The sequence below is a fragment of the Ictidomys tridecemlineatus genome, chromosome Y (assembly GCF_052094955.1).
Source record: "Ictidomys tridecemlineatus isolate mIctTri1 chromosome Y, mIctTri1.hap1, whole genome shotgun sequence".
In the NCBI taxonomy this organism is placed as follows: domain Eukaryota; kingdom Metazoa; phylum Chordata; class Mammalia; order Rodentia; family Sciuridae; genus Ictidomys; species Ictidomys tridecemlineatus.
In genome coordinates, this window is record NC_135494.1 from 2,615,036 (window position 1) to 2,631,007 (window position 15,972).

Consider the following 15,972-nt stretch of genomic DNA (forward strand, 5'->3'; position numbering starts at 1 on the left):
CCTATGTGTGTCTGATGTTGAACTGTGGAGCCACGATGGGGTAAATAGGGAACCCCAGTCAGGGCACCTCTGTGCTCGGATGAGGGGTGCCTCATGTTGGGGTCCTGGTGTGGGGCTGTCTCTGTCTCACAGGGAAGCAGGATGCTAAAATCTTATTTAAATTCCACACATTCATAAGACAATTTTGTACAGACCTGAGTTTATTTGTATTGTAGATGGTTTTTAGTCTCCACACTCTTGGTATAGAATAATATTTTGAGATCCTACACTATGCTTAATGGACTTGCAGCTATGTCCCAGGGAAAGGGGCAGACCTTCTATCTATATCACCCAGAACAGACCTCTGGGTCCATCTGCTCAGGGCCTCAGTCTCCTTGTTCCTCAGGTTGTGGAAGATGGAGTTGAGCATTGGGTGAGGGTGGTGTGGAAGACAGGCAGAACCTTGTTCCCTGCTGAAGACCAGAAGGATCATGGCTGTGGGTGAGAGCAAAGGGTGCTGAGTGGAAGGTCACCACAGTGAGGCGGTGCTGCAGAGGGAGAAGACATTCTTCTTCCCTGTCCAAGGCCATAAAGCAGAGAGCAAGAAATACTTGACCACAGATAAAAGAGATTCCAATGAATGCAAACATAAGGAGATGTCACGCAGATCAGTGAGGGACAGCCAACACACCAGGAAACAGGTGTGTGCAGGAGGACATCCAAGAAGGTGAAAAGGTTCATGGACAGCTGTCAATTAGAGCCATTAGGAAGATGAGAGCAATGCAAATGAAGAGGAAAGACTAAATCCATTTTTATATCTTTATTATTTGGGGCTGGGGATTGAGCCCGGGGTGCACAACCACTGAGCAACATCCCCAGACCTGTTGATTTTTTATTTTGACACAGATCTTGCTAAGTTCTTTAGGGCCTCAGTAAGGTGAGGCTGTCTAGGTTTGTGATCCCTCTCCCTCAGCCTGCTTGGCCACTGGAATTATAGCTGTGTGACACTGTGCCCAACAAAACTGGTATCATACCCCTCTTCCTTAGGTTTTTTTCTTTCCTTTTTTTTTTGGAATGGGGGTGTCCTGTGAATTGAACTCAGGGGCCCTCAACCACTGAGCCACCTCCACAGCTATAGTTTGTACTTTATTAGAGACTGGGTCTCACTGAGTCCTTTACTGTCTCACTATGTCTGAGGCTGGCTTTGAGCTCACAGTCCTCCTGCCTCAGCCTCCTGAGCCACTAGAATGAAGGCATGAGCCATTGCACCTGGATTTGTTTTGTTTTAAATTATTTTTTTTTCTGTTACTTATACATGACTATAGAATACATTTATGCACTTTGATATATCATACATACATGGGATATCAACTCTCATTTTTCTGAGTGTGCATGTTGCAGAATCATATTGGTCATGCAGTCACCTATGTATGACAGTACCCTAAACACAGAGAGAAATCCAGCCTGGGTTTTCTGGCTTACTCCACCCAAGGATTAATCATGGGGAGAAAAGCTGAGTTAGATTTAAAATTCAGTGCTGTAAAAGAAATTTAAGAAAAAAACGGGACAAGTTGCAAACACGAGGATACACCTGCAGAGCTGCATCTGCTGATGTGGACAGTAGTGGGTCAACACACACAGCAGCGACAAACTCACCACCTGAGCTAGGGGAATGGTCAGTCCTAGAGTGCCTGCCTAGCATGCACAAGGAAGGATTGGATCCCTGGCACCAGGAGAAAAAGAAATAAACTCCATTAATAATAGGGCAAAGTATATTTTGAGAAGGTGCCTCTCCAAACAATACATACAAACTACAAGATTTTATAGTGCTCTTTATCTTGCCTATGTACAACACAACACATGAGACTTAGAAAAGAATGCGTGACACAATGGTGGTCCCAGAGTCATCACCAGGCCACGAAGGCATCAAGGAAAAGGAAGGGATCAGCTGCAGGGCACACAAGGGCACATGCCTATCTTCCCAGCTGTAGGAGGCTGAGGCAGGGTGATTACAAGTTCAAGGCCAGCCTCACTCTCTTAAAAAATAACAATTAACAGGGTTAGGGTGAAGCTCAGTGGTGGAGCCCTCTTGGGTAATGTCTGAAATAACAAAGGGAGAAAAAGAGGAAGGAAGAGATAGTTCACTAATCTGTACACAAGGCTGGAGTGGAGAGGCCTCAACTAACACACACAATGTGTCTGAAACTTCTGAATGATGCAAGACTAAATTGAGAAGTCAGGAAATAACAAGTGATTTTTGAGAAGGAATAGTGGGCAGCAACATTGTGAGAAAAGTCAAAGAAATCAATAGTTGCATTACACAGTGAGGATGAAAGCACTGCACTAGGGAGGGTATGTAGAGAAAAGGGTGACTTGATCCTGTACATGTGTGTGCACGTGGGTGTGAGTGTGCATGTGTGGGTGGCACAACTCACCCCTCCCAGGTGTTTTTTTAATGTGACTTGCTGCTCTGGAAAACCCTCACCTGAGCACCAGGGCATTTCTGATAGCCTCTGTGACCCTGCTAAAGTGCTTTTCTGGTGCCTGGTGCATGAAAGGGAAAAGTACCTAAAGTTCATTATATCATGAGCTCTTCATAGAAATGAATAATTGGGGCTGGGGATGTGGCTCAAGCGGTAGCACGTTCGCCTGGCATGCGTGCGGCCCGGGTTCAATCCTCAGCACCACATACCAACAAAGATGTTGTGTCCGCCAAATACTAAAAAACAAATATTAAAATTCTCTCTTTCTCTCTCTCTCTCTTTAAAAAAAAAAAGACAAATGAATAATTGGTTTTCTTAAATATTGAAATAGGTCTTTCACCCCCGTTTTCAACATAAATTATCTAATATACATTTTTCCAAGTCAACTCCAGTTTAGTTCAACTGAACTAATAATAATTTGGAAGGTGTGAGTTAATGTTCTTACGATGATCAGAATCAATTTAGAATCTTAGAGCTTGAAGGATGTTAACATACAGAAAGACATGAAGAAGTAATTCCTGCATCTGAATTGGTGACCCCTGGAAACTCAACACAAACAAGACACATTTTGATTTACATCAGGGATTCAGGAAACACCCAGGAGCTGAGCACGGTAGCATATGTCTTTGATCCCAGTGGCCATAGCAGAAGGATCACAAGCTTCAACCCAGCCTACATCAGGCTGAGGCAGCATGATCATAAGTTCAAAGCCAGCCTCAGCCACTTAAGACCTAAGCAACCAAGTGAGAACATGCCTCAAAATTGGAAAAAAAAAACTGGCTTTGAAGACAACAGGGAAAATGGAATGATTTGCTATTTTTTTTTCACATTTAAACAGTTATTCAGCCAGATGTGGTGATGTATGCCTTTAATCCCAGAGATTTGGGAGGCTTAGGCTGAAGGATCACAAGTTTGAGGCCAGCCTCACCATTTTAGAACAACCCTAAGGAACTCAGCAAGTCTCTGTCTCAAAATTAAAAATATAAAAAAGAATGAAGATGTGAATCAGTGGTAGAGGGCCACCATACCAAATCTGCAGTACAATCCCCAGTACAATATTCAGCAGAGTGAGCAGTGTGTTTGAAGGGGACAAGAAATATTGATCTACCACATTTCACATTTAAAGAATTTTTCTCCAGTAAACTTCCAACATGTTGATGAGAAGAACAGTAATAACAGAAGTCATTGCCAATTGTTTTCATCAGTACAATTTCTTTGCAATATGAGTTTGTTCATGTAAGTGAAGCCAATGGGATATATCAAAGGCTTTTCCCCATTGTTGACATTCATGGGGCTTCTCTCCAGTATGAGTTCATTCATGTAAGTAAAGATGAGAGGATTGAGTAAAGGCTTTGCCACACTGCTTACAATGATAAGGCTGCTTTTTTTTTTTTTTTAAAGAGAGAGAGAATTTAAATATTTATTTTTTTTAGTTCTTGGCAGACACAACATCTTTGTTTGTTTGTAGTGCTGAGGATCGAACCCGGGCCGCACACATGCCAGGCAAGCGTCTACCGCTTGAGCCACATCTCCAGCCCCGATAGGGTTTCTCTTGAGTGTGAGTCCCTTCATGTCTGTGAAAGAAAAAACAAGAAAAAGACTTTTCCACATTGTTGGTATTCATTAGGCTGCTCTTCTGCATGAATTCTTCCATGTATGTGAGGTTCACTGGATGTGTCAAGGGGTTCTCCACATTGTTGATATTCATAAGTCTTCTTTCCAGTATGCATTTTTTCACGTCTGTGAAGATGATGGGATTGAGCAAAGGCTTTGCCACACTGCTTACATTGATAGGGCTTCTCTCCCGTATGTGTTCTTCCATGACTCTTAAGGTGACTGGGTGTAGGAAAGGCTTTTCCACATTGTTGACATTCATAGGGCTTCTCTCCTCTATGAGTTTCTTCATGTCTGTGAAGCTGAGAAGATTCTGCAAAGGCTTTGCCACACTGTTTACATTCATAGGGCTTCCCTCCAGTATGAGTTTGTTCATGTTTGTGAAGCTGAGAAGATCTAGCAAAGGCTTTCCCACAGTGCTTACACTCAAAGACTTCACTGAAGAATGTGTTTGTTCATGTATGTGAAGGTGAGAGGAAGTACTGTAGACTTTTCCACATTGTTGACATTGTTAGGGCTTTTCTCCACTATGAGTCCGTTCATGTCTGCCGAGGGAAAAGGAAGTAGTGAAGACTTTTTCACATTGTTGACTTTCATTCGGATTCTCTTCAGTATGGATTTGTTCATGTATCTGAAGGTAAGACAAAGTAGTGCAGGCGTTCCCACATTGTTGACATTCATAGGGTTTCTCTCTAGTATGTGTTCTTTCATGTCTGTAAAGTTTAGAGGAGTCAGTGAAGGCTTTGCCACACTGCTTACATCCATAGGGCTTCTCCCCACTATGAGTCCGCTCATGTATGTGAAGATAGGAAGAAGTACTGAAGGCTTTCCCACATTGTTGACATTCACAGGGCTTCTTTCCAGTATGCATTTGTTCATGTCTGTGAAGTTTAGAGGACTTAGTGAAGGCTTTGCCACACTACTTACATTCATAGAGCTTCTCTCTAGTATGAATTTGTTCATGCCTGTGAAGGTTGAAAGAAGTAGTGAAGAATTTTGCACATTGTTGACATTCATAGGGTTTATTTTCCATATGAGTTTTTTTATGTGAGTGAAGGCTAGACAATAGAGCAAAAGCTTTGCCACACTGCTTACATTCATAGGGCTTCTCTCCAGTATGCGTCCATTCATGTCGGTGAAGAGAAAAAGAAGTAGTGAAGAGTTTTCCACATTGTTGGCATTCATTGGGCTTCTCTCCAGTATGCGTTCGTTCATGTCTGTGAAGGGAAGAAGAAGTAGTGAAGAGTTTTCCACATTGTTGGCATTCGTTGGTCTTTTCTCCAGTATGGATTTGTTCATGTATCTGAAGGTAAGACAAAGTAGTGAAGGCTTTCCCACATTTGTGACATTCATACGGCTTCTCTCCAGTATGAGTTTTTTCATGTCTGTGAAGTATAGAGCAGTTAGTGAAGGCTTTGCCACACTGCTTACATTCATAAGGCTTCTCCCCAGTATGAATCCGCTCATGTATCTGAAGGTAGGAAGACGTACTGAAGGCTTTCCCACATCGTTGACATTCATAGGGTTTTTCCCCAGTATGAGTTTTTTCATGTCTGTGAAGTTTAGAGGACATAGTGAAGGCTTTGCCACACTGCTTACATTCATAAGGCTTCTCCCCAGTATGAATCCGCTCATGTATCTGAAGGTAGAAAGAAGTACTGAAGGCTTTCCCACATTGTTGACATTCATAGGGCTTCTCCCCAGTATGAGTTTTTTCATGTCTGTGAAGTATAGTGGAGTTAGTGAAGGCTTTGCCACACTGCTTACATGCATAGGGCTTCTCCCCACTATGAGTCCGCTCATGTATGTGAAGATAGGAAGAAGTACTGAAGGCTTTCCTACATTGTTGACATTCACAGGGCTTCTTTCCAGTATGCATTTGTTCATGTCTGTGAAGTTTAGAGGACTTAGTGAAGGCTTTGCCACACTGCTTACATTCATAGAGCTTCTCTCTAGTATGCATTTGTTCATGTCTGTGAAGGTTAAAAGAAGTAGTGAAGAATTTTCCACATTGTTGACATTCATAGGGTTTATTTTCCATATGAGTTTTTTTATGTGAGTGAAGGCTAGACAATAGAGCAAAAGCTTTGCCACACTGCTTACATTCATAGGGCTTCTCTCCAGTATGCGTCCATTCATGTCGGTGAAGAGAAAAAGAAGTAGTGAAGAGTTTTCCACATTGTTGGCATTCATTGGGCTTCTCTCCAGTATGCGTTCGTTCATGTCTGTGAAGGGAAGAAGAAGTAGTGAAGAGTTTTCCACATTGTTGGCATTCGTTGGTATTTTCTCCAGTATGGATTTGTTCATGTATCTGAAGGTAAGACAAAGTAGTGAAGGCTTTCCCACATTTGTGACATTCATACGGCTTCTCTCCAGTATGAGTTTTTTCATGTCTGTGAAGTTTAGAGGACATAGTGAAGGCTTTGCCACACTGCTTACATTCATATAACTTCTCCCCACTATGAGTCCGCTCATGTATCTGAAGGTAGAAAGAATGACTGAAGGCTTTCCCACATTGTTGACATTCATAGGGCTTCTCCCCAGTATGAGTTTTTTCATGTCTGTGAAGTATAGTGGAGTTAGTGAAGGCTTTGCCACACTGCTTACATTCATAGGGCTTCTCTCCAGTATGGGTCCGTTCATGTCTGTGAAGGGAAAAAGAAGTAGTGAAGACTTTTCCACATTGTTGGCACTCATTAGGATTCTCTCCAGTATGGATTTGTTCATATCTCTGAAGGTAAGACAAAGTAGGGCAGGCTTTCCCACATTGCTGACATTCATAGGGTTTCTTTTTTGTATGAGTTTTTTTATGTGAGTGAAGGTTAGACGACTGAGCAAAAGCTTTGCCACACTGCTTACATTCATAGGGCTTCTCTCCAGTATGCGTCCGTTCATGTCTGTGAAGTATAGAGGACATAGTGAAGGCTTTGCCACACTGCTTACATTCATAGGGCTTCTCCCCAGTATGAGTCCGCTCATGTATCTGAAGGTAGGAAGAAGTACTAAAGGCTTTCCCACATTTGTGACATTCATAGGGTTTCTCCCCAGTATGAGTTTTTTCATGTCTGTGAAGTTTAGAGGACATAGTGAAGGCTTTGCCACACTGCTTACATTCATAGGGCTTCTCCCCACTATGAGTCTGCTCATGTATCTGAAGGTAGGAAGAAGTACTGAAGGCTTTCCTACATTGTTGACATTCATAGGGCTTCTCCCCAGTATGAGTTTTTTCATGTCTGTGAAGTATAGTGGAGTTAGTGAAGGCTTTGCCACACTGCTTACATTCATAGGGCTTCTCTCCAGTATGGGTCCGTTCATGTCTGTGAAGGGAAAAAGAAGTAGTGAAGGCTTTTCCACATTGTTGGCATTCATTAGGATTCTCTCCAGTATGGATTTGTTCATGTCTCTTAAGGTAAGACAAAGTAGGGTAGGCTTTCCCACATTGTTGACATTCATAGGGTTTCTTTTTTGTATGAGTTTTTTTATGTGAGTGAAGGTTAGACGATTGAGCAAAAGCTTTGCCACACTGCTTACATTCATAGGGCTTCTCTCCAGTATGCGTCCGTTCATGTCTGTGAAGGGAAGAAGAAGTAGTAAAGACTTTTCCACATTGTTGGCATTCATTGGGCTTTTCTCCAGCATGGATTTGTTCATGTATCTTAAGGTAAGATGAACTACTGTAGGCTTTCCCACATCGTTGACACTGATAGGGCTTCTCTCCAGTATGCGCTTGTTCATGTCTGTTAAGGGATAAAAAAGTAGTGAAGGCTTTTTCACGTTGTTGGCATTCATTGGTCTTCTCACCAGTATGGATTTGTTCATGTATCTGAAGGTAAGACAAAGTAGTGAGGGCTTTTCCACATTGTTGACCTACATAGGGTTTCTCTCTAGTATGTTTTCTCTGATGTATTCTAAATAAACTTTGGTAAACAAAGTCTTTCCCACATACGTTACATTTAAAAAGTACTTTCCCAGTGTGCATGATCACGTGACTGTGTAGACCTGTGGGTGAAACCAAGATTTTACCACCTTCTTTACCTTCATGGGATTTCTCTCCAGAATGAGTTCTTTCATGTCTTCTAAATAAAGTGGGGGAATGAAAGGCTGTCCCACATACCTCACTTTGAAAAGCTTTACCTCCCCTATGTGTTCTTGTGTGACTTTGAACATCTATGGGAGAAGATGAGGCTTCATCACATTGTTGACATTCATCAGGTTGCCACCCAGTATGAAAATCTTCATGCCTTTGAATGTCATTGGAACAGCTGATGACTTTCCCACATGCTGTACTTTCATAGGGTCCATCTCCAGTTTGTGTTAACATTTGTGTATGAACACTTTTGAGAGAAACCAGAGATTTCCTGTATAGTTTCAATTCACATGGCTTCTCTTCACATTCTTCCTGCTTGTAGCATTCGGGTCCATAGTGAGATGTGATCTGCCTATGAAGGAATGAAGGGCATATGAAGTCTTTGGCACACATAATGCAGTCACATGAATTTACTCTATTAAAATTTTTCTTTGCTTAAGAATTGGTATCTCATGACGAGCACATTATAAATACTTGATTAATTCATGATGTTGTATTTATTTAAAGTCCTAGGTTAAGGTTACTTCCAACATGAGGTAAAGCCTATTTTTTTCAAATTTGTTCAAATAGCCAGAAAATAAAGAGATTGAGAGGAAACAATGCTTTGCAACATAGCTTGCCTATGGTCATTATCCAAATAGTTATATTCACATATGCAATTTCATAATACTTTTTGCATGTCAAGCACTTTGAATAGACTTAATATCTTTTATATATATATATATATATATATATATATATATATATAAATTTATTTCAGTTGACAATAGACTATTGATTTAAAAGTGGTGCTGAGAAGAGAACCCAGTGCCTCAAGCATGCAAGGCAAGCTCTCTACCACTGAGCCACAACCCCAGTCCCAGTGAAGTATATATTTCTGGTAAAGAAATCTTATAAGAATAAATACATTTAAAGTTGTGCAAATTTCTTGCATTGGTTTTAAAAATTATATGACATCCCCAGATTCCCGTAAAAATTCCTCTTGTGAGTACAATTACCTTAAATTGCTCCCAAAATTTTTGATCTGATTTTCAATGTTCTTCTCATCACATTTGATTCCTAAAATGCCAAACCAAAACATTATCAATTTCTAGGAGCTAAAAATGCTTTTCCAAATTCATAGTGCATTTTATGCTACAATAATTCACCAACTGATTGTCTTCTCATGTTCTACATAAATGAAAAAAAATAAACACAAATTCTCTAATTAAGTAAATACACAAATTATTACCTATAGATGCCAGGTTTCTGAGGACTTCCAGCATCACATCTCTGTAAAGGTTCTTCTGGGAAGCATCCAGCAAATCCCACTCCTCCTGGGTGAAGTTAACAGCCACATCCTCGAAGGTCACTGACATCTAAAATATCCCACAAATGTGTAGTGGAAACCAGGAGAGATTTCACAGCATGACAAATCTATACTCAACATGCATGATGTTCACATGATTCCCTGACTTCTCGATTAATTCCACGATTTGGTCATTGAAATCTCCAGTGCATTTAATTCTTCACAGCCACTCCAACACAAGATTTGGACCCCACACAAGGTAAATAGTAGAGTGTTGTACACCCTTCCTTTGGTGAGTTCACAGGAAGTAAGAGAGGCTCCCAGGTCACCCTGATCTTATTTGTTGATTGCATCTCTATCACATTCTTACCAACATCCTGTGCAGTAGAGAGCTAATATTAGCACCCTCCTTATTATTTACCCTTAGAAAAGAAAGCTGACTGAGTAGGAAATTGCTGGGATCACAAAACTCAGCATTTGAGAGAACCTGCCAACCACCGTGGCTCACTGGGCCAACACAGTTAATATAGACAACATGATATTTACTGATCTCCTGTTTCCTTCTGAAAGTCAATTGTTCCATCCTTAAATAAGTGCTTAGAATCAGCCCCAAACCACACCCTCAGAGTATGGAGTCACTAAAGAGTTTCCCTCATAGACAACAGTTAGACAATCTTCCACACAGGTCGTCACAATGTGTTCACTGGGGACTGAGCTCAACTTGGGTGATTACACTGAGGACAACTAGAAGTTTGCAGGTGCTTTACTCCAGAAAAATTTACCCAATTAGTAATCAAGCACAATGATTAATAAACATAACAATAATTTCTGGTGGTTAATGTCAAAGCAGAATGGGGTGTGGGAAAAGATGGCATGTGTCTCAGAAAGAACTCGATGACCCCAAGATGTTATCTTGTCCAAATAAAAGCCTTACAAAAATATATTGATTTGAAAAATAGTTTTCTTAACAGCAGAAAATCCTTTCCAAAACCTCAAGGCAACCATGAATGTCCAATGATTCTCAAACTCTTCTGAACAGCATATGTCTCACTCAGATCATGTACAGTATGAGACACATACCACCGTTCTGCTCAAGGACACCTTGATCAAGATTGGCTACATGTACAATGTTAGTCTGTCATGAAAGAGATTCCTCATTCCTGTAGCACAGCTGGTGCAAGGAAACCTCAGGCACAAGCACTTCCTGGGTGTGTTAAAGCAGCAGGTTTGCAGCCCAGAATCCTGAACTATCCCATGTTGACTGTTTGTGAAACAGGCCACTCCATGTGGGTCTCTAAGCAGGCTATGATTTCTGCACAGTGTGGAACAGCCCAAAGGACCACCTACCAGAACACGACCCTGCCACTCACAAAGAACCATGCATAGGACATAAGACACATGACATCTGAAGCAGGACAGTATCAACAGAGGTTAATAGGAGCCTGAGAGAAAGCCTTTAGTGGGCTGTCCTTCGTTGCATGGAACAAGTATGAGTGACAGCAGGTGTCTTGGAGACTGATCACAATAATGGTCCAGGCAAACTGAAATCTAAGTGGCAAAGGGTACTTCATCCCACTATTCTGCAGACAAATATCATTTATTATACATTTAACTGTGAAAGACTAAAACACATTTCAAAAATGTTTTTAAAAATATATAATTACTACACGCCCCCAAGAAAAAAGAGTCAAGGCTCTAACATCTCAAACAGGCTTCTATGAGACATTTAAGACCTGCCACCAATTTTCTACTGTTATTTCCAGACATAGAAGTTGAGTTAAAACTTCCTAATTATTTCTTTTTATATTTATATTTTTACTTGCAGTTGAACACAATAGCTTTATCCTATTTATTTATGTGGTGCTGAGGATAGAACCCAGGACCTTGCACATGCTAGGCAAGTTCTCGACCACTGAGTCACAACCCCAACCCACCTTCTAATTCTTTATCTGGCATATTTTACAATATTATCAATATTAAATAGATAAAGAAATGTATTAAATAGAAAAGAAAACTATGAAAGACTCTCATGATCATGAATGCAAAATTCCTCAAACAATACTTTACTGAATCCAAAAATAAATAAAAACAATTATAAACACAGTCAAGACGATATTATTACAGCTCTGTGTGACTGATGCCAAATTTAAAACTCAGTTGACATTTTCCAGGGACCAGCATACTACTGTGGGAAGTCAAGCCCAGTGGCCCAGATCCACTCACATCAGCCTCTGCAGGGCCCAGGAACACAGCACACATGCAAGGCTGATTCAGAATTAAAAAACCAATTAACATTATCCATCACAACAAAAAGATAAATAATAAATATTGATTATATCAATAGTTAAAAAAATCAAGAATAATGAAAAAACACTCAAGCTCAAAAAAACACAATGTCTTCATAGAGAGACAGCATGATCCTCTATGCTACTAGAATCCACTGAAGAATCATGAAAAACAATGATGTGACATCAGTGTTGTCATATTAATAAATAGGACAATTATTCTACTATTGACAGCAAGAAACTGGGCATGGAGGCCATGCCTGTAGTCTTTGCCAATCAGGGGGCCAAGGCAGGATGATCCCAGGTTTGAGTCCAGCCTGGGCAATTTAGCAAGACTCTGTTTCTAAACAAAAAATTAAAAGTTTTGGGAATGCAGCTCAATGGTAGAGCACCCCTGAGTCCAACAGCCAGCAACAAAATGAAAAGAAAAACAAACACACACCACTTATACAGAACCAATAAAAGAGAAATACTTATATATAAATCTAACAAAAATCTTTATGACAAAAACTGCTAACTTCTAATAAAAATATCAGAGACATGGAAAATATTTGGAAATACTTTTATGTTTCCAGATGGGAAGCCTAGTTACCATCAATTCTTACCAATTTTATTTATGGATTCAATATAATCCCAATAAAAGATATTTTAAGTCATGTTTTCAGTAACAAAAGATCCAGAACAACCAACACAGTAATGAACACTCAGTTCACAGGATGAACACTACCTGAGGTTAACAACTACTAAAAATCTACAATCATCACGACACAGTCGTATTTGGCACAGGATAAAAATATTCCACTGATCTTTGACAAAGGAGCAAAAGAAAATCAATGGAAAATATACTCTCTTTGACAATGTTGCCAAAGCACTGGACATGAATTAACATGTAAAGAAAGAAAACATTCTCATTTCACAAATGTCACAGCGCTCCCAATGGAGCCTCAGTCTCAAAGTGAAACACACAGCTGTTGCTGCAGCTCTAGCAAAGCACCTGCCTGGCACTTAGGAGGCCCAGGGTTAACTTGTCAGCACCAAAAAATTGCCTATACATTGTAGTACCCAATGCAAAACTCCAAACTTCACTAAAATAACAAAGAAGTACTTACAGAGAAATCTGGACTGGCATGACAGCTTCATATGCAACACCAAACACATGATCTGTGAGTGAAAAACTTGTAAATAGAACTTGATCAAAATGAAGTTAGCATTTTTCAAAAGATGTACTTGAGAGAATGAGAAGACATGCTGGAGAACTGGACAAAATGTTGTCACAACATATAGTGACACTGGGTTGGTATTCAACATACATGAAGAATACTCTGTAAAAAAATAATCAACCAACTTGGAAGTGGGAAGAAGATTTAGAAAGACACTCATCAATAAATACGCACAGTTAACACATGTGTGAGAAGATGTTCACCTGCATATAATTAGGAAACTTCAAAATAACAATGAGATGCCAACAGATACTCAACTGGAGTGATGAAATGCCAAACACCAAAAGCTCCAAAAGACAGTGAAAACATGAATCAGCAAGCACCCTTCCCTTGCTCATGTGAATGGAGAGAAGAACACTCTCTCTGGAAGACAGTCACGCTCTTACAAAATAAACATGGTGCACTCTACAATTAATTCACCACACTCCCAGGTGTCTATTCAAATGAGGTGAAAATTATGCACAGAAAACTTCTCAGCAATGACTACAGCAGCCATATCCAGAACTGCCCAAAACTAGAAGCAAGGAAGATGCACCTTTCAATGCTGAATGGACAAGCTGCAGTTTAACCACACCAAAGAATATCACCCAGAAAGTGAGCTCTGCAGCCTGCAAAGATACAGCACCCTTAAAGGCAGACTAAGTGAGAGAAGCCAGTCTGAAAGGCCAAATGCAGTAAGATTTCAATTCAAGAACATTCCAGAAGAGACAACATCATAGATGCACTGAAACTCTTCTGTATGACATTACTATGTAGAGTATGTGATACACAAAATCACACCACAAAGAGGAGGAACGCTAAGGTAAAGAATGGATTTCAGCTGATGATAAAGTGTTGCTTCATCCACTCTCTTAATAAAATGTAGGACACTGATTCAGTAACTAACAAGCATCCAACATCAATGCAAAATATTGAGAACAGTGTAGAGAAGGGTGTTTGATACTATATGTAATGGCTCATTTGAATTGTCAACCGCATTGGATTAAGAGATACCTGTGATTAAGAGGCCTCTGGGTGTGTCCATGAGGGTGTGTCTACAAATGATTGGCATGTGGAACAGTGAACCAAACTAGAGAACCTCCTTAGGTATAGGCAGCACCATCCAATAGGAGGGTGTCTTAGGTGGAACAAAAGTTGGAAGAAGAAGGAAGCAGCAGCAGAGAAAGGCCTTTCTTCTCCAATGGCTGCTGCAGTGGCCTGAGGATATCAGACTCTGCCTTCTTCACTCTCCCAAAGTGGACTCTGCCTGTGATTCTCCAGGGAGTTTCCAGAACCTTTGATCTGGACTAGGGCAGGACCACTGATCCCTCTTGTTCTGAGGCTTCAGCCTCTTGGACTCTGCAGCTACTACTTCTCAAGCTCTCCACCCTGCAGATGGCCACTGTGGACATCCAGCTTCAGGTCAAGTAGGCCAATCTATAAGTCCCCTTTTATAATCACACTTCGTGTTGATGCTGTTCCTCTAGCAAACAGTGACTAACAAACTATAAATCTAAAATGGCTCTGAGAAACAAAATTAATTTAATAAGGAAGTGAATGAACTATCATGCCATAAACTTTAACAAATATAAACATAAAAAACAATATTACATAATGAATACCTTTCCCAAATAATAATGCAAAAAATAAAGCAAAGAAGAAAAGTCATAGTTACAAATTTCAAAACTATGGACAAAAGCAAGGAAACTGACTTTCAATACTATTTCCATCTGGAAAGAAACTGGATGATAAGTCTTTTTTTAAAAAATATATATTTATTCTTTAGTTCTAGTTGGGCACAATTCCTTTATTTAATATTTATGTGGTGCTGAGGATCGAACTCAAGGCCTCACGCATGCTAGGTGAGCGCTTTTTCTGTGAGTCACAATCCCAACCCCTGGATGATAAATCTTTAAAAGGTATTCCAACTGCTGGTGTGGTGGTGTGCACCTGTAATTTCAGCACTAGGGAGGTCCAGGCATGGAACTGGCAAGTTGAAGGCTCTCTCCACAATTTAGCAAGACATCCAGAAATTTTGTGAAACTTGGTTTTCAACAGTAAATGGGGGGAATGGGATTGTAACAGAGTGGCACAGCTACAGTATGAGGCACTGGGTATGATCCTTGGCACCACAGATAAATTAACAAAAATAAAGTATTCTGCCCCTCTACAACTATACAAAATAAAAATAAAAATAAATAGGTACATAATAAATAGGAAGGGCTGAGGACGTGCTCAGTGGTCAAGTGCCTCTAGGTTTATTCCCCAGTAAAACACCTGCCCACCTTCAAAATGCTGCTCACACATTGAAATTCATTTTTTTTGAGGACAACATAAACTGAGCAAGTCCCTGGCTTCAATCCCAGCACTCTATACATCAGCAAATAAGTAAACCCCAGTCTACAATTACTAATTTTCTTGGGATGGAGAGTAGCTCAGTAGTAAGAACTTGATAGCCCTTGGTTCAATCCTCAACAGTCCATTTCACACACACACAAAAAACAAACAAACAAACAAACAAACAAACCCTTAAAAAATATGTAATGAGTGATAAAAAAGATTATAATACAAAAGATATACAATGAGAGGAAACAAAAATCAATGAAAAGACAACACACTTTCTTGAAAAGGAGAATGAACTTGCCCATGATCTACACTCTTTGAAAAAACAAACAGCATTTCAGTAAATTATGTGAAATTCAGGTCATGGATTATTGTGTTTTTTGGGGTGAACTTAGAAAAACTATATCTAAAATGAAAATAGTACACTGTATCTAAGACCAGTGAAATTATTGTACAGGACAGAGAGAATAGAGAGGGCATTTATGTTACTCCCAAGTTTCATGAGCTAAAAGGCCAGCTCCCAAATGGGTAGCCCTAGGAGGAGGTAATTAGGAGGGAACAGCAATCAGGTGACATGGTGGGAGTGCCTGTGAGAGGATCAGCACCCTTACTGAGACATATATATCTCTCCTTTTCAGAAAACAGGTGTCATTTATTATTTCACTGATAAAGTATTCAGTGATTTTTAAATGAT

General features: G+C 40.1%; 1 protein-coding gene across 2 annotated transcripts in view; it reads right to left on the reverse strand.

The window, feature by feature from the left end:
* LOC101959852 (uncharacterized) overlaps positions 1–15,972 on the reverse strand; it is a 41,301-nt gene that overhangs the window by 19,704 nt on the left and 5,625 nt on the right. The window contains exons 2-4 of one of the 2 annotated variants that reach the window (XM_078035339.1): positions 9,395–9,521; positions 9,162–9,222; positions 785–8,515 (exon numbers count right to left, since the gene is read on the reverse strand). The exons of the other annotated variant lie outside the window; for it this stretch is intronic. Coding sequence (XP_077891465.1) covers positions 4,996–8,515; positions 9,162–9,222; positions 9,395–9,521 — 3,708 coding nt within the window. The 3' untranslated portion in view covers positions 785–4,995. Of the gene's footprint in view, positions 1–784; positions 8,516–9,161; positions 9,223–9,394; positions 9,522–15,972 lie in introns of those variants that run through there. 2 annotated transcript variants of the gene reach the window in all.